General features: G+C 40.2%; 3 protein-coding genes across 4 annotated transcripts in view; 1 reads left to right on the forward strand and 2 right to left on the reverse strand.

Moving 5' to 3' along the window:
- Nucleotides 1-9,930: 9,930 nt before the first annotated feature.
- On the reverse strand, nt 9,931-12,930 carry LOC144065951 (uncharacterized). Its single transcript, XM_077589204.1, has 3 exons — nt 12,593-12,930; nt 11,578-11,682; nt 9,931-11,134 (listed from the first exon to the last, which is right to left on the reverse strand). Exons 1-3 carry the CDS (start codon nt 12,597-12,599, stop codon nt 10,944-10,946), a joined length of 303 nt encoding a protein of 100 aa, XP_077445330.1. The 5' UTR covers nt 12,600-12,930; the 3' UTR covers nt 9,931-10,943.
- A 3,397-nt stretch (nt 12,931-16,327) lies between these two features.
- On the forward strand, nt 16,328-20,439 carry LOC144065921 (uncharacterized). 2 transcript variants are annotated; one of them, XR_013297354.1, is made up of 3 exons: nt 16,328-16,568; nt 17,966-19,548; nt 20,133-20,439. XR_013297354.1 is itself a non-coding variant. In XM_077589165.1 (2 exons), the coding sequence occupies exons 1-2, from the start codon at nt 16,541-16,543 to the stop codon at nt 19,270-19,272; spliced, it is 1,335 nt and encodes a 444-aa protein (XP_077445291.1). In that variant the 5' UTR covers nt 16,328-16,540; the 3' UTR covers nt 19,273-20,439. The 2 variants fall into 2 exon arrangements, 1 of the variants encoding a protein (XP_077445291.1); XM_077589165.1 differs by having other exon boundaries at nt 17,966-20,439.
- Nucleotides 20,440-22,731: 2,292 nt separating this feature from the next.
- The window catches only part of LOC144065946 (uncharacterized), a 175,507-nt gene continuing 173,526 nt past the window's right edge, over nt 22,732-24,712 (reverse strand). Inside the window, exon 2 of the mRNA XM_077589194.1 lies at nt 22,732-24,074. Within this exon, the coding sequence (XP_077445320.1) occupies nt 23,512-24,074 (563 nt within the window). The 3' untranslated portion in view covers nt 22,732-23,511. The remainder of the gene's footprint in view (nt 24,075-24,712) is intronic.

The raw sequence follows: 24,712 nt of genomic DNA on the forward strand, positions 1-24,712 counted from the left end.
CCTGTGGCGGAGCCCTGCCCAGGCCAACACAGCTGTGAAGACTTCCCACTCATCCCTCCTCCAATCACGGTCCACATCCTGACCTTACTTAAACCCTTCTATTTTTTAGTTCTGGGCTCGACTGTCTGGCATCCAGGTGATAAGGCGGTGGAGTCCTTACTTGCTTTAGAAGACACTTGTCTAAAGTTAAGTAAGTTGTGTTTGCCCCAGCTTGACCTTATTTGTGAGTACAGACGCTCCCCTACTTACGAACGAGTTAGGTTCCGAGCGATTGTTCATAAGTTGAATTTGTTTGTAAGTTGATTCAGTGCTATATTTTATATTATAATTTATGTTTAAGTATAAGTATACTTAAGTAACACGCATTGGTTTGTACTAAAAACATTTAATAAAATGGAGAGAATATGTACAGTACTGTATAGAGAGAGAGAGAGATTTATGTATTAGAAACTGGCCGAAAGAAGCGATCTAACGACGATTGCACAGTTTTCTTCTTTTTTTTCATCATAAATGATGCGGTAGCACTGTATGGCATCATTCAATTGATTTGCAAACTTTGTGCAACGTTCAATATTTGGGTGCTGCTGCTCGATCTTTCTGTTTATAAATGGTACTGACGGTCGAACGATTCAAGTTGTATGCCCGTGCAACGCTCACCACTCTCATGCGCATCAAGCTTTGTTATTATTGCCACTCGTTTCAAATGAAATGGCTTGCCTCTTCCTTGCACCTCCCTCACTAGAAGTCTTTTGCTTTTCACCAACCATATTGAATAATGGCTGCACGAGATATTTCATGATAAAAATGAAAAAGGTTCTTTGCGCACTGATACGTCACGCACTTAGGCAACTTACGCACTGCAACGAACTGGGCAGAGGAAGGTGGATGCTGGGTGAGCTGAGCGCTCACAGCGCCAGGCGTCGGTATTAGCGGCGGAAAGAAGCACTACTCGGAAAAAGGCGCGCAATACAAAATCGAACTTACGAACATTTTTCGACATAAACGCAATTTGCAGACATGTTCGTATGTACCGTTGTTCGTAAGTCGAATGTTCTTAAGTAGGGGAGCGTCTGTACCATATTCATTGTTATAGAGGGTATTTATGTTTTGATAAAGTTAATTATTTTGGGCTGCATTGGGGGACTTTAGATAAGTTTATCCACCACCGGGGTATACATATAGTTGTTTGCACTTAATTCGTTCCGGGACTGAGCTCGTATGTCGATATTCTCGTAACTCGAACGGACGTTTCCCATTGAAATGAACTAAAAACAAATTAATTTGTTCCAAACCTCTGAAAAAACACCAAAAACAGGATATTGGATTGGAAACAAATGTTTTATTTCTACTAATGGCCAGCTAGCTATTAACAAAGTAACACATAACTAGTGGTTTAATATTACTAAAATGTGTTTAATAGAACTAAAATTAGACGGATTTCGCGGAGGGTAGGGAGAGGGACATAGAGGGGGGCAAGCGTGGGAGACTTTTTGCATTGGTGAATCGTAATATAACAAACAAATTTAAATGAACTTGGATTATGATGCAGACACACTCAAAAATAAGTTTAATCTAACCTTACACTAAACTTAATTCTAATTTTGTTTTACATTTTTATACCTTCTCCTGGCCAGGTTGGCTGTTTGCCCCGCCTACAACCTGACTTAGTATCGATGGGCTGTTTGCTGTTGTATTCCCTTCAAAATATTCCGAAAATGATGCACACAAATATCCTCACAATAAGATAATGCACGACCACTTGCCAACGAGAAGTAGTCTTGAATTAGCGATCGCTCCCCTAATGGGAGCTAACAGGCTAAGGGGGAAAAAAACTGAAAAAAATGCAACGCTCCGCTCAGTGCCCGCAGAGAACTTATAAAGAGGTAGTTGCGACCAGAGATATTACACGTGGAGTTGCAGGGGAGAGAGCCAGTGCCCCTGATATTCTTATGAGCAGCCAACGAGAAGTAATATACTATACTCCTCGTATTAGCGATCGCTCCGGCATTCGCGCTCAGTGATGGAAAAAACACTGAAAAAAATCCAACGCTCCGACCAGTGCTCGTACATATCTGTTATACACGAAAGAGATGCGGCAAAAAAAGACAGTGCGCTCCAATGATAAACAGCCTCTCATGTCTTGGCCACCTGGCTTTCTCGCATCTCGAAATTTTTCTCGTATCTAGAGATAATTATTTGCTCGAAATTTTACTCGTATCTCGAAATGCTCGTATGTAGGGGTGCTCGTATGTAGAGATACAACTGTACTGGGAATGTAAAATCTTATATACTTATATCGGCAGTGGTTAGGCTGCAAAGAAAGGATAAATACGCTGGTCGCTACACTAACGAAACTAAACTCAGGTGCCAACTTCTCCGAAAAATAACAGAAACTCCGGGACACCGGACAACCTCCCTAAACTCTGGAAATCCCCCAAAAATGTCAAAGCAACTATTTCAGAAAAGTACCAAATTTCCAATTTAAATGCCTCGAAATTCACACCGTCGCTACGGCTTACTCACCTTACTTCTGCTTTTGATTCAACTGCACTGTGGCAGCCATATTGCTTCCAATATCAAAATATCTCAATTCCTTCGATAGTATTTTAGAACCATTCAGGCCAGTAAGGTAAAACATTTCAAAACATCCCAGGCGGGTGGCAAGGTATTTGGCTTCCGTGTGCTCGCAGCGCTTTTAACCCTCAGAAACTCTCTCAATACTCAAAGAAACAGCATATTAGAGCTATACAGAGGAAATGCCTGACGTGAATGACAACAGAATGAGGGTGGGAACGCTTGGAAAATGGATTGAAGCCATGGATCGAACAGCTTTGCTATTGGATTACTACTAGATTGCTAACAGATTGCTAACGGATGGCCAACATTGTAGTTCGGGCAGCCAGCGTCGCACGAGTAACATTTGGAATGAATTGTCGATGCTGAAATAACAGCGAGGAGAATCAAAGGCTTGGGAGTGATGCATGTCGCGAGTTACAATGGATTGTGGAGGACTGGGCTCAAATGCCGGCCGCCCAGCACTGTTCGAGCTTCCGCCAAAGCTGGAATCAAGTTCCAGGAATACACAACTCTGACTGACAGTGGAGCCTAGCATGTTAAATGCCAAACTCTTTACATCAGAGTTTAGATCAGGGGACAAGATAAAATATAGCGCTGCCAGAGCTGAGCTGAAAAGAGGCATTAAAAAGGCCAAGGCAGCATATACCAAAAAAATTGAGGAGCACTTCACAGAAAATAACCCAAAGAAGATGTGGCAAGGAATACGACATATAACCAACTACAACAACAATACTATGTCTGTTAATGCAGATGCCTCACTAGCGGAGAATTTGAACCGTTTCTTTGCCCGCTTTGAGACTGATAAATCAGGCCCAGTCTCAACACCCCCACCACCACCCTGCAGCAATACACTGACGTTCCGGGAACAGGAAGTGAGACTGGTAATGCGGTCTGTGAACACCAGGAAGGCTGCGGGCCCTGACGGAGTACCTGGGAAGGTGCTCAAAGCCTGTGCTGACCAGCTGGCTGGAGTCTTCACAAATATTTTCAATTGTTCCCTGCAACTATCCATCATTCCATCTTGTCTGAAATCTGCCACCATCATCCCTGTCCCCAAAAAGCCAACCATTGGCAGCATGAATGATTATAGGCCTGTTGCCCTCACGCCTGTGATCATGAAGTGCTTTGAAAAGTTGGTAGCCCGCCATATCAGGAATACAATCTCTCCCTCAATTGACCCTCACCAGTTTGCTTACAGGGCAAACAGGTCCACTGATGATGCTATTGCCATTGCTCTTCATACAGCACTGAGCCATCTGGAACACCCTGGGAACTACGTGAGGATGCTCTTCATTGACTACAGCTCAGCCTTCAATACCATAAAACCGGACATTCTGACTGACAAACTCTCCCACCTTGGACTATCCTCTTCAATCTGCTGCTGGATAAAGGACTTCTTGACCAACCGCCCACAGACTGTTAGACTTGGTCCCCACCTCTCTTCCTCCATTACACTAAGCACTGGCTCCCCTCAAGGCTGTGTACTGAGTCCTCTTCTGTACTCCCTGTACACCTACGACTGTGCACCCACCCACCAGTCTAACGCCATCATCAAATTCGCTGACGACACCACTGTGGTCGGACTCATCTCAGGAGGGGATGAGTCGGCTTACAGGGATGAGGTCAACAATTTGTCTTCGTGGTGCTCGGTGAACAATCTCACACTGAACACCACGAAAACTAAAGAAATAATCCTGGACTTTCGCAAACACGGCACAGATCTGGCCCCACTCCTCATAAATGGAGTATGTGTAGACAGGGTCCAGTCCTTTAAATTCCTGGGGGTCCACGTCACGGACAAGCTCTCATGGTCTACAAACACCACGGCAGTGGTGAAGAAGGCTCAGACACGACTCCATTTCCTCAGGGTGCTCAGGAAGAACAACTTGGGCTCCAATCTTCTGAGAACCTTCTATAGAACCACTGTAGAGAGCATCCTGGCGTACGGCATCACAGTGTGGTACGCTGGAAGCACGGCGGCAGACAAAAAGGCCATGCAGAAAGTGATTAACACTGCCCAGAGGATTGTCGGCTGCTCTCTGCCCTCACTTGAAGACATTGCCAGCCCGCGTTACCTCAGCAGAGCCAAGCACATCATAGGGGACCCTTACCACCCTGGTCACAATCTGTTCCAGCTGCTGCCCTCTGGCAGACGCTATAGGTCCCACAAAGCTCGGACAAATAGGCTTAAGGACAGTTTTTTCCCCACATCCATCAGACATCTAAACTCGCGCTAACATACACACATTCCCTTCTGCGGCATATGATTAGATGTTTGGTTGGTGATCTGCCGCCTCCTAGCTGACTTGAAGGAAGGTAAGTGGCAGACAGTGTGCGGTAATCGAGAGGTAAGCGACCTGTATGTAATCGAGAGGTAAGCGACCTGTATTCACAACAGCGGAATGACAAATTACAAGTCCGTAACTTACACTTATTTAGGTCTTGTGCCGATTAAACGTAGCTTATGGAGAAGCACCATCAATTTCGTCACACGCAGTTTCTGCGTGTGATGACAAGTAGGCTTTTTTGTGTTGTGGTAATGACGACATGGCCTATGTCCGATTATTATTATTATTATATTATTATTATTACCTTTGACCTCAATAAAGCATTACCAAACTTAGTTTTGCTCGTGCTGTCTTTAAAAAAACATGCCAGTGCCAAGCCTAACATACGCTAGAAGCTAGCATAACATAGGTACGCTAGCGGCTAGCATAACATAGGTACGGTAGCGGCTACGTATACACAGGTACGCTACTCTAGTATCAAGCTAGCGCAGACATGGGCAAACTACGGCCCGCCGGCCATATTCGGCCCGTTAGGCCTTTTAATCCGGCCCGCCAACGTTGTCCAAATTATTTTATTTATATATATAGCTATAGCTATCTAGCTATCTATCTATATATATCAGTGGCGGGTCGTCAGGGCCTTCAAGGCCTTCTCTGCTGGCCTAAGAAATATCTGAATCATATTATATTTTGTCCATCAATACTTATTATTCCAAATGGTCTGTTAGCTTCCTTTCATTGCTTTCCCCCCTGGTTGCACTGCTTCCAGATGTGCGTTTTCATATTGAAGCATTTAACCAATCACATTTCAGCCATTATTTGTTGCCAGATCAGATCTGCCTCAAAGCCTTCACAATCAGTTCTTGCGGGCTCTGCTGCATTAAACTAGACTGTTGCTTTTAACCAATCAGATTTCGAGTTGGCAACCCCACAATGATTTTTCATAGGCGTTGGCATTTTGCTGGCTGGGACATGTCATTGCTTTCACAAACTATGATTGGCTAGTAGGAGGGCCAAAGTAGCCAGAGATCGCAAACTCCACCCACATGGCCGACAGTGGCAAAAACAAATGAATTCTGTTGCAGATTTCTCTCACAAAGCTATTTTCCAGACGGACTTTTCCAGAAAAAAAATGGACATCATTAAGAAAGGGCGGTCAACTCCGAAGCTAGCAAGCCTGTTACAGCCGGGAATATGGTGTGTGCGGCACTTTCAGTGTGCTAACTTAGCTCCACAAGCAAATAGTTTATTGTTGTTTTGATTTAATGCTATTTCCAAAACGGACTATGCCGGAAATATGACAGGACAGGCTCGACTTTCATCATTAGCTTCGATGGCAATAGGAAAGAAGGAAGAAAGAAAGGAGGATGGATATTGTGTAAAAAGGATTTTTGGTGAGTAAAATATGGCCATATTCCTAAATAATATTTCAATTGTGGGCCAAGTTCTGATATCTGAAAAGCTCCAGTGTTTGTATTTAAGCTCCAGTTTTTGTATTTAATCACAAAATGCTGCTAGGAAGTGGATTTCATCCCAGTTTAATTTTTGGCGTTTCACCATTGACGTCCATCGCTGTCTTTTCCCGGGAAAAATCACCCCCCTGGCCTGGTTGTAATGTCTCAAAAGCTCCAGTATTTGTATTCAATCAATAAATGATGCTAGGGAGTGGATTTTACCTAATTTTAGTATTTTTGTGCATTTTTTGTCATTTCACGTATGGACGTATCGACGTTCATCGCTGTCTTTTTACCGGGGAAATGATACTTCGGGCCCGGTTCTGATGTCTAAAAAGCTCCAGTATTTGTATTTAATCAATAAATGCTGTTTTCGGCTGGATTTTACCCCCTTTTCGGGCAATGTTTGTCCGTACGCCATTGACCTTCATCGCTGTCTTTTCCCGGGAAAATCACCCCCTGGCCTGGTTTTAATGTCTGAAAAGCTCCAGTATTTGTATTTAATCATGAAATGCTGCTAGGAAGTGGATTTTACCCCCTTTTTGTGCATTAATTTATTGATTATTTTTTATGTGTTGCAGCTGTAGCTGCAGTAGAGGTTTTATAGCCATAAAATAGTTTTTGAGGGTTGGATTGATACGTTGAAGGCGCTACCAGAAAATGCACCGCCCGCCACTATATATATATATACACATATACACACATATACACACATATACACACATATACACACATATACACACATATACACACATATACACACATATACATATATATATATATATATATATATATATATATATATATATATATATATATATATAAATTAACTTAAAGATGAATAAAAAATAAATCAATCAGTAATACAAAACCAAATAATACTAATGAGCATACAGTAGATATACACTGGCTGGCTAAGTAGAGAAAATGAATTATTTTTATTCCGTTTCAAATGTCTGTATTAACAGCTCTTTAACCTTTAACTTTCTGAACTTGAATGGAACATTGAACATGAAATATTCTGAACACGGCTTCTCTTGCCTACTCCTTGCTGCTAGAGACCTGGCAGCGCTTCTTCTCACATAGCTGAGTCACATTTGGCTTGAGGGAGGAAGCAGTGGAGACCCTCAGTAGAGCTTGAAGATGCTCATCAGTAAGTCTGGACCTGTACTTGGACTTATTGAAGTTCAAGGTGGAGAAGAGCTTCTCACACAAGTATGTGCTCCCAAAAAGGCACATGGTCCGCTTGAACCTTCGGGAAAGTTCAGGGAAGCTGGGGGTCAACTCTCTCAAAAATTGCCCAAGCTTGTCTGCTTCTCCACTCACCTCCCTGAACTTGGCTTTGAGTGCAGAGTTGCACTGCAGGTCAATGAGCTCCATTTGAAGCTCAGGAGGGGCATCTTGCACATCAAAGGAGAAGGGGTCCGCAAAAATTTGAAATGTGGCTTTGTGTGTCTTGAAGTCTGCAAATCTGTGATCAAATTCCTCCTGTAGCTTCGAAATGGCCTCAACATACTTCTCACCACTGAATGGTGTGCCTGCATCCACGAGAGCCTTGCATGCTGGGAAATGGCAAAGGTTTGTCTGAGAGAGCTGGGCTTTCCATAACACAAGTTTAGTGCAGAATGCTCTCACGTTGTCATAGGCAGCACTGACAAGTTGCCCCTGGCCTTGTAGCTTCTTGTTCAGTACATTAAGCTCATGTGTGATATCAACAAGAAAAGCCAAGTCCATGAGCCATTTGGGATCACTTAGCACAGGATCAATCAACTCACAAACGGCGTAGCTAGCTTTGACTGCTGCATTACTGTCTTTGGTAGCCTTCTTGAAGAGATCCTGTTGCCTCAGAAGACGTGTTTTAAGACTGGCAACCTGGTTGGCTCTCTCATCTCCCTGGTATTTTTCGTACTCCTCAGCATGTCTCGTAGTACAATTACGTTTCAAATTGTATTCCTTGTGCACCGCAACTTTTTCAGTGTAAATGAGACACGTCGGGGTGCCCCTGTGTTCAACAAAGAAATATTGCACTCCCCACTTTTCTTGAAACTGTCTGTGCTCATCACCGACCTTTCTCTTCACGCCAGGCTTTGAAAGAGACATCTCTGGGGCTCTGTAATATGTTTTTCCACTTGGAATGAGTCTCGGGTTGATCTTTCACGTTCAGTCGTGCGGGTTTGTGGCGCATGTGCACCTTCGCTCGCCGATCGTATTGGATTACGGCAGTTCTCCGAATTTCTCAAGTGTCATGTTAACGCACTTACTGTTAAGTTTCAGTTTCACTCGCGGAGATGGCTACACTGACACAGGCAGGATCACGGATCATAGCGCCTCATCCAGTTCTATGCTGAGAGCAGCGGAGGAGTGTGCGCGCCGAGCGGAGTGATCGGCTTCACGGCTTCTCCTCCGCCCAGCTGATTGGAGGAATGAATGAATGAATGAGTGAGCGAGGCACTGGACAGCCCGGCCGATGTCCCGCCCTCTAGAGCCGTATACCTCACCGTGATTGGTTCATTCAGCTCCGAACACAACAAGTGTCATTCATATCAATCTTGCGGGCCGCACGAACATTAATCTTTCATATTAAGACGGGGGCCGCAAATTATCGTCCCGAGGGCCGCAGTTGGCCCGCGGGTCGCGATTTTGAGACCCCTGATTTAGAGTCTAAATACTGTTGAAACGATCTAAATACTGTCTAACTAAAAGTATACTAATACTTTTATTTGTTTGATAAAAATGACCATCTAATCTAAAGTATTTCAACATTGCAAGTTCTCCCAGAGAGAATGAAGGTTCATTGGACTGCTTCAATAAAAACACCATCTGTGAATTTGCTATTTAATAAATTGACAGTAGATGGCAGCAGCCGATCAGGCGACCAAAAGACCGGCGACAAAAAAGACCGGCGACCCAAAGACGACGACCAAACTTCCGGGCGACCTAAAGACCGCGACCAAAAGACCAGTGACCAAAAGACCGGCGGCCAATCGACCGTGTACCCTAGCAGTGGTTGAGTTAGTTCTGCATAGTTTGGAATCCAACTCCTGCAGTAGTTAGTTAGGCCTAAGAAGGCCAATCTTTTGTTTTTTGTCTGTGGTTTCGGACATTGCTGGATGGCTTCTCGTCTTCCATCCGTTAGTTCCCTTCCTTTCTGTGAGACTCAATGTCCCAGGAAGGTGACTGACTCCTGACAGTACTGCAGTTTCTTCAGCGACACCTTGTTCCCAGTTTGCTCCAGATGTTTTAATAATCTGATCGCTTCGTCTTTGTTTTCCTCTTCTGTGGGACTGGCTATCAGTATGTCGTCTACATATACTAGGATCTGTGTGGTGTCTTTATGTTCATGCTGACTTATACATGCCGCGATCTCTTGTGAGAATATTGTGGGGCGGTCACTGAACTCCCTTGGCAGCATTGTGTATGTGTATTTGGTTCCCTCGAACGTGAAACCAGGAACAAGGAAAACATATCAATAAAATACATTTTACTTCAAATATGTATCAGATTTTAAATACTTTCTTTCATGCTTCCATTTCAGATAATTTCAACAAATTCAATAGAAGGACTTCCGAGTAATTTCTGTTAATATTCCAACCTTTATTTTCCGTGAAATGAGATCTACAAACTCCCTTTATTAACATCAAGAGGTGCGTTCGGGGTCACCTCGGAAATGAAATAATCACAAAAGATAACTTCAATTGCAATGAGGAAACACAAATGATATTGTCAGAACCCAAAGATATATTAAAACTTGAGAAAAATGAAGTGCACAAAAGGATTGCCCCATAAATTTTGTCCTTTTTTGTGAATTTTTGACCACAAACAGTGGGCGGGAAAGGCTGTTCTCAAGTGTGGGTTCGTGTGTGTCTTTTTAAACTGTTTTTGTGACAGAATCTTTGGCCACAAACTGGACAGGCAAAAGGTTTCTCCCCAGTGTGGGTTCTTATGTGTGATTTTAACAGTTGACCTCGAGTAAAGCCTTGCCCACAAACTGAGCAGGAGAAACGTTTTTCTCCAGTGTGGGTGGTTGTGTGTATTTTTAAAGAGTTCTTGTGACTGAATCTTTGACCACAAATTAAGCAGCAAAAAGTTTTTTCTCCGGTGTGGGTTCTTGCGTGTGATTTTAGGAGTTGACTTCGTGTGAACCCTTGACCGCAAAGGGAGCAGGAAAAAGGTTTCTCGCCGGTGTGGGTTCTTGTGTGTATTTTCAAGTTGCCCTTCAGGGTGAATCTTTGACTACAAATTGAGCAGGAAAAGGGTTTCTCGACAGTGTGGGTTCTTGCGTGGCATTTTAAGTGCTGGTTTTGCGTGAACGTTTGCCCACACACGGAGCAGCAAAAGGGTTTCTCTCCCATGTGGGTTCTTGTGTGGCCTTCCAAGTGTTGCTATTGAGTAAATCTTTGGCCACAAACTGAGCAGCAAAAAGGTTTTTCGCCACTGTGGGTTCTAATGTGTTTTTTCAAATTGGACTTATTACTCAGTATTTTCCCACACTGAAAGCATTTGCAAAGTTTGTCATCGGTGTCTGGCAACTGCGGCGCAACGTCATCGCTAACTGGTGGAGGAGCGATGACGTCGTCTGCTTGCAATCCCTCTGTTGAGCTGCTTGGAAGCTCCACCGCTCCATTCACCTCAGACCATCTTCTTCAACGTAAGGTAGCTCTTCGTCCTCCTTTGTGATTGGAAGTTTCTCTTTTCTCTTTTGCTGTTGAGGGGGCTCTGGCTCCTCCTCTTTTAATTGGTAGAGCTCAATTATTTTCTCTTTGACACCAGGGGACTCGGACTCCTGGGAATCAGTGACAAGATATTTCTTGAAACCTGCAAAACAATAAAAACATATTTTATGGACCGTCTATCCCAATATGGCATGTCGTTTCCATGAAAACGGTAGTCATCTAATCATTAATAAGGGGAGTATTTAGCCGAGGTAGACAGGTACGGAAGAAATAATCTTGAAACATGAATAGTAGTTGTTGTGAGACAGCCAATAAGAGCCCAGTAAATTGAATTGAATTGAAGTAGAGGGTAGCAAGGTTTTAAAGTGAGAATCAATGCATCTGTGACAATATTTTCAAAATAAGATAACGGATAAGGATATGCATTTACTTTTTGAGCGATTTTGTAACTTGGATCTTTTTCGTATCTCGAGTCACTCATTTGCAGATAAAAAATGTTGTAACCTGAAAATTTCGTAACTAGAGGCATTTTTTCATAGGTAGAGGTATGACTGTATTTGATTTGAAAAAAATGCTTGAGGCGACCTTTCATGCGTGCAGACTCTTCGATCTCCTCCTCCTTGATGAACAGCAACCATTCTTTCTCGTCTTTGATGGGTGGAGGCTCCGGATGCCGAGTTTGGCCAATATCTGCAAAACCAGCAAAACACAAATCAAATTTCTTACTTTACAAACCCGTGTTTTCGAAACTCATCCAATTTGGCATTTATTGATATTAAAATAATGTCATAACCCACTTAGCGAAAGAGCCAACTCATAAACAATCCAAGTTAGCAAACATCTTTACGTAAAATTTTCATCCCAGAATGCCAAAATTCACATTAAAAAACGTGAAATTTCAAAAATCCATATTATAAATTGTGGAATTTCAAAAGTTCAAGTTACAAAATGTGTCATTTAAAAAATACAAACAATCGGGGCTTCACTTCCCCAGAAATGTGAATACTCTTGTCATATTTTATTTTGAAATTCGAGAGTGAGGAGGTGTTGCAGATCTAAATACTTTCCCATTTATTGTTTTCACAAAAAGCTTATTTCTGATTTATTTTTACCCTGAAATTGTTTTTTTTTTGTGAAATATACCAACGCCTATGACTAAAGAACAGAAAAAAGTAGAAAAGATTAGTTTATTGCTTTTGGTAGGTTCTATATTATTACAGTCATAGCATAAAGTACTATGTGGAATTTAAAAGATGATTAGCAATCTTTAAAAATTGCTGTCAAATAATACATTGGTAAAGAAAACTATAGCTCTATAATTAATACTTTATATATTTGAAGGAATCATCTTTTAAGAAACGTTTACTGGAGGGAGAGAGAATAAACACAAAATGTGGCTAAAATAGAAAACGAATAAACAAGAAAAGCACCTTTTGCAAACAGTCGCGACTTGGTGACGTCATGTTCTTAGTGTGAGTGTATTTTTTGAGGTCGCCTGCTCGAATTGTTTATTTTGCGTACATTTGCAACATGGTAGGAACTGATGAAAAAAATCACAAATTCACAAATTGTAACAAAAAAACAGGAAAAGTCAACTCACCTGACATTTTCGGGCTTGATATTTGCTTGCTAGACGAAGCGTTAATTTCAAGGTTCTTATTTCCTCTCTTTGCTAGCAGTTAAACTCGGCTAGGCTAAACTAAGCACGCCAAAAATATCAACGTTAATCCAAACGATTCGAGATTAAAACGATTTTTTGCGTGTGTTCTCTACTGGATGACTGGATCAAACCTAAAACGTGACTTTTCTGGCATATATTATTGCGAAATAATCAACCATGCTGTGATAATACACTTGTAAAAGTAAGAAAAAAATATTTCCCATTTTCGACTACATCTAGAGATACATATTATCTTTGTGTCTTTGCAGGTTTCAGGGAAAATCTTAGTCCTGATGGGCAAGAGTTTGTTGGCCGTAAAGAGCTCCCCCAAATCAAAGAGGAGGAGCCAGAGTTCCCTCAGCAACAAATGAGAGAAGAGCAACTTCCAATCCAAAAGGAAGAAGATGATGTCACCTGGTCACCTGGTGAGGCCTTGACAAGGCAAGATGATCTGGGCGGGGCCAGCGGAGGGGTGGAGCCTGCAAACGCCTCAACATGGCCCCAAATTAAAGAGGAGGAGCCAGAGTTCTCTCAACAAACAATGATAGATGAGCAACTTCCAATCAAAAATGAGGAAGATTATGTCACCTGGTCACCTGGAGAGTCCGTGAAGTTGGATGATCTGGGCGTGGCCAGCATAGGGGTGGAGCCTGAAAATGCTCCTTTATCAGAAAGGAGGAGTGGTGAAAAACCACTTTGCTGTTCAGTTTGTGGTCAAGCATTCACACACAAGAGTAACTTAATTAGGCACGAAAGAATCCACACAGGTGAAAAACCATTTTCGTGTTCAGTTTGTGGTCGAAGATTCACACAGAAGGTAAGCTTAAATAGTCATGCAAGAACACACACTGGTGAAAAAACACTTTCCTGCTCAGTTTGTGGTCAAGGATTCACAGACAAGGTAAACTTAAAAAAAACACACAAGAACCCACACTGGCGAAAAACAGTTTTTGTGCTCAATTTGCGGTAAAGCATTCGCTCACAAGGCAAGCTTATATAATCACGCAAGAACCCACACTGGCAAAAAAACATTTTTGTGCCCAGTTTGTGATGAGACAATTCACACGGAAGGAAAGCTTAATTAGTCACACAAGAACCCACACTGGTGAAAAACCATTTTCGTGCTTAGTTTGTGGTCAAACATTCACACGGAAGGGAAACTTAAAAACCCACACAAGAACCCACACTGGTGAAAAACCATTTTTCTGCTCAGTTTGTGGTCAAGCCTTTTCTCAACAACAAAGTTTAAAAACCCACACAAGAACCCACACTGGTGAAAAAACATTTCTGTGCTCAATTTGTGGTCACTCATTCTTTCGAAAGGACCAGTTAAAAGGCCACACAAGCACCCACACAGGTGAAGAACCATTTTGTGGTCAAGCATTCTCATTGGCTCACATGGGACTCTTAAAAGAAGACTTATTAACCCACACTGAAGAACAATGTTTTCCTGCTCAGTCTGTGTCCACTGATTCGCTACAACAGCCCAATTAAAAAGCCACACATTAGAACCCACATTGGTGAAAAACTTTTTCCTACGCAGTTAATGACACAAATGTGAGAAGCAGTGGCCAATGACGGTTCTACTTGCTTCATCAATTTCTGGATAAAAGAAAATTGTATTTTGTATTCTGAAAATCTTATTCACACCCGCTTTGTCTAATTCTTGTGTAATCTACATCCACACTATTCAAATATACAGTGGGGCAAATAAATATTTAGTCAACCACCAATTGTGCAAGTTCTCCTACTTGAAAAGATTACAGAGGCCTGTAATTAATAGCATCTGTTTTAACTCATTATCGGTATAAAAGACACCTGTCCACAACCTCAGTCTCTCACACTCCAAAGTTCACTCTGACCAAGACTAAAGAGCTGTCGAAGGACACCAGAGACAAAATTGTAGACCTGCACCAGGCTGGGAAGACTGAATCTGGGATAGGTGAAACGCTTGGTGTAAAGAAATCAACAGTAGGAGTAATTATTTGAAAATGGAAGACATACAAGACCACTGATAATCTCCCTCGATCTGGGGCTAAATGCAAGATCTCACCCCGTGGCGTCAAAATGATAACAAGAACGGTTATGGTTAGATGAAACCAAAATAGAACATTGTGGTAGAAACACAGGTTCTCGTGTTTGGAGGAGAAAGAATACTGAATTGCATCCGATCTTTGAGGATGAAAATGATCCCAAACACACAGCCATGGCAACAAAGTAGAGGCTTCGTAAGAAGCATTTCAAGGTCCTGGAGTGGCCTAGCCAGTCTCCAGATCTCAAGCCAATAGAAAATCTGTAGAGGTAGTTGAAAGTCTGTGTTGTACAAAGACAGCCCCAAAACCTCACTGATCTAGGGGAGATCTGATTGGAGGAATGGGCCAAAATACCAGCAACAGTGTGTGAAAAGCTTGTGTAGAGTTACAGAAAACGTTTTGCCAAAGAAGGGTACATAACAAAGTATTGAGATACATTTTTGGTATTGACCAAATACTTATTTTCCACCATGATTTGCAAATAAATTCTTTAAAAATTAAACTGTGATTTTCTGGGTTTTTTCCCCACATTCTGTCTCTCATGGTTGAGGTTTACCCATGTTGACAATTACAGGTCTCTTTAATCTTTTTAAGTAGGAGAACTTCCACAATTGGTGGTTGACTAAATACTTATTTACCCCACTGTATAAGAATCTTGAGTGGAAAAAAAGATTGTATTCACTTCATAATTCTAAAATCAGAATATGCTGCTGTGACATGTTAGAGTGTTGGATTTATTAGTGTGACATGCTAGAGTGTTTGATTTATTAACGATTGCATGTAAAGAAGGTATAACAAGTTTGGATTGAATGGGTGTATGGGTGTTCGATTGTTGATCCTTGGATCCACATGGCAAGTGTGGGGCATGTTAAAGAAGGTCGGTATTCGATTATTGATGTCTTAACAAATAGCTTGAGGCACGGGAGATGTGTTGAATCATTACAGTAAAAGTTGGATTGAAGAAATAACAACATCTCACTGTTCTGATTATTTCCCCCTGTGTATCAAGATCAAATGCAGGGTGTAACACTGCCTTTTTCAATTGATCCTTTTTGCTGTTTTTTGAAATAGTAGAACCTAAAATCGGAAATTACAAAGTAAATAATCAATAATGTGATGTAAATAAAATGGAACAATATATTTTGCATTGAAAAAATCTCAAGCCGAACCATTAACTGAAAATTGTATCATTTAAAATTATATCGCCTATATTAACATTATAAAGTCGATTTCATCAAAGTTTAATTAACAGGAATTTAATAATGCCAAAGAGCATCCGGTTTACATTACAAAATAATAAAAATGACTTTAATCTCTTAGTATTAGGATCTGAATGTTGTTATAGTATCATCTATGATTTCATATTTCGATTTTAACCTCGTAATAGTTTTTATTTTAATCTCTTAATATATAGATTTCTCTCTAGCTTTTATGTTGGTTATATTGATTCTACGGGTTTTTAAAAGGAAATAACTAAAAAATATCATTTGGTTATAATTTTCCATTGGAGAAAATGTTAAAAGTTCACATTATTTTCCATAATAGATATTGTATGTTTATTCATTTTTCGTTCTTTTTTTTCCGTCTGAGGCAAAATCTTCGCCGCGTGTATATGACGTCATCACCACTCGCCGTCTCGTCCGTTTGCTCTCGAACGGCGCACTATCCTTTTGGAAAGCGATTTGTTTTTTTGTTATCACTCCTTAACCGTAAAACTAATCCAATCAAATTTGGACAAAATCCATCCGAGCACACGCAAATAATTGTTTTAAACTCGAGTTGTTTGGGTACACGTTGAAGTTTTTGGCGTCCTTATCTCAGCCTAGCCGAGTTTAGCTGCTAGCGAAGGGTTAGCATGCAAACACCAAGCCCGAAAATGTCAGGTGAGTTGACTTTTCCTTTTTTTTAAATGAGAATTTGAGAAGAATCACCTTTTTTCACCAATCCCTACGATGAATCGACTCCCCAATAACTAAATATGAAGTTTTTTTCTCTTTCTCTTCGACATAGCCAAATAGCTTCACAAACATTTCGGCCTTGTGCGGAATTAACAGACTCAAATTTAGCAAAAAGTACGCAAAATGCACAATTCGAGCAAAGCCATGACGTCATCAAGTCTCGACTGTTTACAAAAAGTTGTTCCTTTTAGTTCGCTTTCTATTTTAGCCCCAGTTGTGTTTAATCTTTTTCATTCATTCATTTTCTGAACCGCTTTATCCTCATTAGGGTCGCGGGGGGAGCTGGAGCCCATCCCAGCTGACTCCAGAGGCGGGGGACACCCCGAATCGGTGGCCAGCTGATCGCAGGGCACAAGGAGACGGACAACTAATCATACCTAGGGGCAATTTAGTGTCCAATCATCCAACCATGCATGTTTTTTGGAATATGGGAGGAAACCGGAGTACCACACAAGTGGAGCTCTATTTTTTTTTTACCAACTCATTCTTTGACAGCAGTTTTTAAAGATTTCTAATCATCTTTTAAGTCCCACATAGTACTTTATGCTATGACTATAATAATACAGAATTTACCAATACCAAGAATAAACTGTAATCTTTCATCAGGAAATGAGTGATTTCTACTCTTCTTTTTTTTAGTCTTAGGCATTGGTAAATTTCACCCCAAAAAATCAATTTCAGGGCGAAATAAGCTTTTTGTGAAAATATACATTGATCTGACACCTCCTAACTCTAGAATTTCAAAATAAAATACGACAAGAGTACAGTCACTTCTCTACTTACGAAATTAATTGGCTCCAGAACATTTTTCGTAATTTGAACATTTCGTAAGTAGAGCAGTACTTTATATGTAAATACTCTAATTTTTTCCATGGTCCTCACAAAACTACCAACTAAACCCTTAAAAAAATAATCAAAGTGTCCCAACTCTGTAGAAAAAGTGTGAAGACACAAAATTGAGAAAAAAGGATCATAAAATTATTTAACAAGCCATTGAAAACGATTCTAGGCATAAGGTCAATCACACAACGGCAGTCAAAGAAACATGCAGGGTTGTTGTGAGAAAGCCAATGAGAGCCCAGTAGAGTGGAGTGAACATGTCAAGCAAGCAGTGCATCCGTGAAAATGTCAAAATAAGATAACAGATACAGGAAATGTATGGACGTTTTCGTAACTTGGATCTTCTTTTGTATCTTGAGGCACTGATAAGTTTGTAAGTAGAGGTATGGCTCTATAAGACTTTAAATTCTTAGTCTAACCTAAAGGGCTTCTCGTCAGATAGACAGTTGATAAAATATATCATTTATCTTTGTGTTTTGCAGCTTTCAGAAATGATCTTGGTGCTGATGGGCAGGGGTCTGGTGACTTTGAAGAGAAATTTGAGCTCCCCCATATCAAAAGGGAGGAGCCAGAGTTCCCTATTCACCAAAAGAGAGAAGAACTACTTCCCATCAAAAAGGAGGAAAATGATTTCACCTGGTCAACTGGTGAGCCCATAAAGAGCAAAGATGATCTGGGCGTGGCCAGCAGAGGGGCGGAGCCAGCATACACCTCAACAAGGCCCCAAATTAAAGAGGAGGAGGAGCCACAGTTTCCTCAACAGCAGCATATGAGAGAAGAGGAGCCTCCAATTAAAAAGGAGGAGCAAGATGTCATCGGGTCAACTGGTGAGCCTTCCAAGAGTAAAGATGATCTGGACGTGGCCAGCAAAGGGGCGGAGCCTGCACATGGCAGCAACTCAACAGAAGGATGGCAACTAGAGAATCTAATTGCTCCTTTATCAGATAGCGACAACTTGCTTTATGACCACGAGGATGATGAAGGTGTTAAGAAAAAACCCAGTAGCGACACACTCTACAAATGCGCCCAGTGTGGGAAAACATTTGGGAAAATGTTGACTTTGAAAAGACATATGGTGACCCACAAAGGTGAAAAAACATTTTCCTGCTCAGTTTGTAGTCAAACATTCGTAGAGAAGCGAATCTTAAAAAGACACCTGATAACCCACACTGGTGAAAAACCATATACCTGCTCAGTTTGTGGTAAAACATTCCCATACATGGAAAGCTTAAAAGCCCACATGAGAACCCACACTGGTGAAAAAATATTTTCATGCTCAGTTTGTGGGAAAAGTTTTACAGAGAAGGGAAGTTTAAAAATACACTCAAGAATCCACAGTGGTGATAAACCGTTTTCCTGCTCAGTTTGTGGGCAAGCATTTACACAAAGGGGGAATTTAAAAACCCACGCAAGAACCCACACTGGTGAAAAACCTTTTTCATGCTCAGTTTGTGGTCACTCTTCGTCTCGAAAGGGCCACTTAGAAAGCCACATGAGAACCCACACAGGTGAAAACCCATTTCCGTGCTTGATTTGCGGTAAAGCTTTCAAACAGAAGCAAAACTTAAAACTCCACATGAGATCCCACACTGGTGAAAAACCCTTTATCTGTTCAGTTTGTGGTCAAGCATTCGCAAATAAGTCAAGGTTAAAAAAACACACAAGAACCTATACTGGTGAAAAACCCTTTTTTTGCTCGATTTGTGGTCAAGCTTTCTCTCAAACGCACCAGTTAAAAAGCCACACAAGAACCCACACTGATGAGAACTCCTTTTCCCCGCCCAGTTAATGTTCAAACATTTTCACAGAAGGGAACCTGAAAAGAAAACTTAACAACCCACACGGGACGAAAAGCATTTTTTCCTAATTTGTGGTCCAACATTCCGCCCCAAGAATTCCTTAAAAATACCCATAATAACCCACATTGGTCAGGAATCATTTTCTGCTCAGTCTGTTGGAATATATTCAAAAGATTTAAATGACGAGTGTCGTTTTAGAGTCACATGTTGCTAAGATGAGTCTTCTGTGAATTTGGCCGTAAACAACAAATAGAGAAAAGCATAATGTTAGAATTATTATGTAATATTCTATATGTGTTGTAAGCATTTTTCAATAAGTAGTAAAGCTATAAATCAAGTCATGGGAAGATGGACTTTTTTTCCTGCACAGTCCTCTCCTCAAGGGCAAAGAGGCCAAGGCGTTACGGACACTTTTTCCCAGCAGGACCAAATGAGACTGTTATGTCGGGGCTCCGCCAGCAGATTTGAAAATACGGCTTTGTTGACATTATAATACTGCTTTGTTGACATTATAATCCTGCTTGGTTTACTTAAGAATGCTTTGTTTACCTTATAATGAAAATATTATGCACCATTGTTTTGGGGTTGTCACACCATTTCATTTTCAGACTGTTGTTTTTCTAAACCAGAAGGTGTTATTGTACTGATTACATAAACATGTTTTTCGAATGTCGCGATTAAATACAATGATTCAGTTACTAGAATTTAGAATGCACTGGGGGCTAAGACGACGTCACATGGCATTTTCCTTGCAAGTGTAACCAGAAATGTTGAGAGATGTTTTTCCTTTTTTAATTAAATATTACTAATAATGATTTAAAAGGTTTGAATCTTTATTCTAACACAGAAGTTAAATGTTGTTTAATTTCATTTGATCGTTTCAATTAGCTTTGTAAGCTACATTCATTTCATATTTTTGGGAGGAAGAAATTCTGTTTGATATACTGTAATGATTTGCTACATTACATGTTATGGGAATTTGAAGTTTTGTGTTTGTTTTTCCAGGTTGTAAAATTTGGAATATGATTTTGGCGATAAAATTAGGACTAATTTCCATTTTTTTTTCTGGTTTGTCTTTTTCCATTTAACATCTATTTTCATTGTGGAGGAAAGAAATATATATTTATGAGGTGTACAATAAATGAGGGAAATCACAATCGCTCTGTCTGTTTCTTTTCCGGCCATTTTGTGGCAATTTTTTCTCCTGTGCATGGGGGGCAGCCTTACTGTAGGAGAGGAGGATCAGCGTTATTTCCATGCTGACTCAACCCTGCTGACACGGCTGTTTTGATGACACGATGCTGATGATGCTGCAAGCTGAGTTCTGAACATCACTTCCTTTCACGTTACTTCCTTGAACTGAACATTCTATGTCATGCCCCCTTCAATATACATACACCTGTATACAGTGGTACCTTGACATACGAGTGGCCCGACATATGAGAAATTCGAGATGCGGGTAAAATTTCGGGCAAATATTTATCTTGAGATACGAGACACATTTTGATACACGAGCAGACAGCGGACGTGAGATGCTCCTCATAAGAACATCATGGCCACTGTCTCTATCCCCGCAACTCCCTCTTTGTAATGTCTCTGCGAGCACTGGGCGGAGCGTTGCATTTTTTCAGTTTTTTTTCTTCCCGTTAGTCATTGCGAATGGCGAGGCGATCGCTAATACGAGTTATATACACTACTCGTTGACAAGTGGTCATGCGTTATCCTATTGTGAGGACATTAGTGTGCATCGTTTTCGGAATATTTTGAAGGGAATACAAAAGCAAACAGCCCATCGATAGTGAAAGTCAGGGTGGAGAAGAAAGGTATAAAAATGTAAAACAAAATAAGAATTAAGTTTAGTGTAAGGTTAAATTAAATTTATTTTTGAGTGTGTCTGCGTCATAATCCAAGTTCATTTAATTTTGTTTGTTATTTTACGAGCGTGTTGCCGTGCAAAAAGTCCCCCCCCCTGTCCCTCTCTACCCTCCGCGAAATCTGTCTAATTTTAGTTCTATTAAACACATTTTAGTATTCTATTAAACCACTAGTATTTTGATACTTTGTTATTAAATGGCAAATTAGAACAAATAAAACATTTTTTCCAATCCGATATCCTGTTTTTGGTGTTTTTTTCAGAGTGTTGGAAAGAATTAAATTGTTTTTAGTCCATTTCAATGGGAAACGTTCGTTTGAGTTACGAGAAAATCGACATACAAGCTCAGTCCCGGAACGAATTAAGCTTGTATCTCGAGGTGCCACTGTATATTGTTAATGTTCTTGATTTGGTTGTGAAAGTTTTTGTGAAATTATAGACAGACAGTCAGAGAACATCCAATGTCCTTATCTAGTTCTATCAATTCAGTTTTATGATGTGGCACCCCCTGTCAAGTGCCAGATTCAGCAACTGTTTCTTAATCAAACAAACACCAGCGATGTTTCATTGAAACATCTGTTAGGGCAGAGCTCTCAAGATATAACACATCTCCCTGAACAGGAACAATTGTTTATAAAGCAATTAAATGTGGTCACACATTACTGTGAACAGGTTACAAAAGCAATGATACAATAAAGGCAGACACAAGTCATATATGACAAAATTCTGGCAGCAATGGATATTATTTTGAATATATCACAAAATTGCTTCTCATTGGTTTTATCATAAATATACTACCTTGATAACTATGAATATATTTACATACCAAAGCATGTTCATTTATGCAAAATAAGAAGGGTGTGTTCATGTTTTATGGAATTACTTACCTGGATATAAACCTGGTAAAATATTTTTTTAGGTTTGTGTTGTTTTGTAAAGATTTATTCTTGGCTTTTTCTCGTTCTTGTGATTGTCCATTGCCTTCACCTGTGCGTGTCACCCACCTGTTTTCAATGTCTCGTTAACCCAAGTCTGTGTGTTTATTCCTAGTTACTTTGCTTGTCCATTCTTTCAACAGTTAAAACAAAATGTTTTATTGACTTTAAAAAAAGACCCAAAAAGTATTTTTCCCCAAAAGAGAGCCTTATTGGAACGACCAAAAAAAATGACACGTTATATATTGCAGTAAATCGGTTTAAAAACATGATTCATCTTATAAAATGACAAAAGTATAAAGACATTGTACAATTTCTTTTTTTTACAGAAAATTCATTGTCTTTCATACCATATTTCGACTAAAAAAAGACACATCCTAGATTCAATATAGAAATTATAAATATAATCCATGTATTATGTTTACATAACACGCAATAATCTTATTTGACTTGTTAGAGAATTCAAGATGCAAAACTGCAATGTTTCAAATTTCTTAAGACTGTCTTTAACTGAAGACATTTTATTTTAATAGTGTGGAACTATATTACAGAAAATTGAAAATTAAGAAGAAAAAATGAAAATTAAGAATATAATTATCTTTCATGAAGAAATTGATAAAGCAAGTACATTTTTTTTGGCCACTGCTTCCCACATTTGTGTCATTAACTGCGCAGGAAAAAGTTTTTTCACCAATGTGGGTTGTCATGTGAGTCTTGAATTGGGCTTTAATAGCGAATCTGTGGCCACCGACTGATCAGGAAAACATTGTTCTCCAGTGTGGATTAATAAATGTTGTTTTAAGCTTTCCTTGTAAGCGAATGCTCGACCACAAACTGGGCAGGTAAATGGTTTTTCACCAGTGTGGGTTCTTGCGTGCCTCATTAAGCTTCCCTTCTCTGTAAATGCTTGACCACAAACTGCACACGAAAATGGTTTTTCGCCACTGTGGGTTCTTGTGTGACTAATTAAGCTTCCATTCCGTGTGAATGTCTGACCACAAACTGAGCAGGAAAATGGTTTTTCACCTGTGTGGGTTATTATGTGTCCTTTTAAACTTCCCTTCTCTGTAAATGTTTCACCACAAATTGAGCACGAAAATGTTTTTTCTCCAGTGTGGGTTCTGTGTGTCTCTGTAAATCGTGCTTTTGAGAAAAGGCTTTACCGCAAACTGTGTGGGATTTTAAATGTTGCTGTTGAGAAAAGGTTTGACCACAGGCTGAGCAAGAAAATGTTTTTTCACCAGTGTGGGTTCTTGTGTGTACTTTTAAACTTCCCTTGTGTGTGAATGTTTTACCACAAACTGAACAGGAAAATGATTTATCACCAGTGCGGCGTTTTAATTTGACTTTGGGGACGAATCTTTGTCTGCAAACTGAGCACGAAAATGGTTTTTCACCCATGTGGCTCATCATATTTCTTTTCAAATTAGACCTTTTCCCAAAGGTATTCCCACACTGAGCGCATCTGCAGAATTTCTCGCCATTGGGATTTTCTTAACATCTTCATTATCATCATCATCATCGTCATAAGGCAAGTCGTCGCCATCTTCAATTGAACTTTCTGCTTGCCATCCTTCTCTTGAGCTGCGATTAAGAGGCTCCGCCCCTCTGTTGGCCACGCCCAGATCATCTTCACTCTTGAAAGGCTCACCAGTTGAACCAGTGACATTTTGCTCCTCTTTTTTGATTGGAGATTGCTCTTCTCTCTTGTGCTGCTGTTGCTGGAACTCTGGCTCCTCCCCTTTAATTTGGGGCCATGTTAAGGTGTTTTCAGGCACCGCCCCTTCGCTGGCCACCTCTAGATCATCTTGCCTCGTCAACGCCTCACAGGTTGACCAGGTGACATCATCTTTCTCCTTCTTGATTGGAAGTTGCTCTTCTCTCATTTGTTGTTGAGGGAACTCTGGCTCCTCTTCTTTGATTTGGGGGAGCTCTTTAAGGCCAACAAACTCTTGCACATCAGGACTAAGATTTTCCCTGAAACCTGCAAAGACAAAAAGATAATATGTATCACCACATGTAGTCGAAAATGGGAAATATTTTTTCTTACTTTTACAAGTTTATTATCACAGCATGGTTGATTATTTCGCAAAAATATATGCAAGAAAAGTCACGTTTTAGGTTCGATCCAGTCATCCAGTACACAATTTAAAACAAAATAGTGGTGAATTCAGATTATGTTCATTAATTTAACTGTTTTAGCATTTTCATATATTGTGTTTCATTTGGTGATTCAGGGTTTGTGCATTTTTGGGGGGTGGAGGTAAAATGATAATGGGAGACACATTGTGTCGGAATCGCTGCTTTTTGTCGATATGCTGTGTTCTTTTTTAACAGAAATAAAAAAGTGTGTATTATCATTCCTAAGGTTTATTCAAACTTTCTATTGGTAAATTGATCTATGATATATGTTGCAGGTCACGAATATCAAACCCCTGTTAATATATATTGTTTGGCTTCACGTATTTTTCTTATAAATATGAAAACATGTGTTAATATTAATAGGATAATAGTACGTATAACTAAGTGGCATATTCATTAATCCCGATACTCGTATCATCAATTTGCTTTTTGTATATTTAAATTTTAATACCGTTAAACCTGGCAAACACTTTGACTGGT

The sequence above is a fragment of the Stigmatopora argus genome, chromosome 20 (assembly GCF_051989625.1).
Source record: "Stigmatopora argus isolate UIUO_Sarg chromosome 20, RoL_Sarg_1.0, whole genome shotgun sequence".
NCBI lineage: Eukaryota > Metazoa > Chordata > Actinopteri > Syngnathiformes > Syngnathidae > Stigmatopora > Stigmatopora argus.

Bases quoted from the DNA above. Each gene is read 5' to 3' on its own strand.
- LOC144065921 (XM_077589165.1), top strand. From the start codon at position 16,541: ATGCAAACACCAAGCCCGAAAATGTCAG. The intron at 16,569-17,965 runs GTGAGTTGACTT...TGTGTTTTGCAG, and splicing joins ACCAAGCCCGAAAATGTCAG to CTTTCAGAAATGATCTTGGT.
- LOC144065951 (XM_077589204.1), bottom strand. The intron at 11,135-11,577 runs GTCGCCTCAAGC...ATTGTTTTGCAG, and splicing joins AGAGTCTGCACGCATGAAAG to GTTTCAAGAAATATCTTGTC.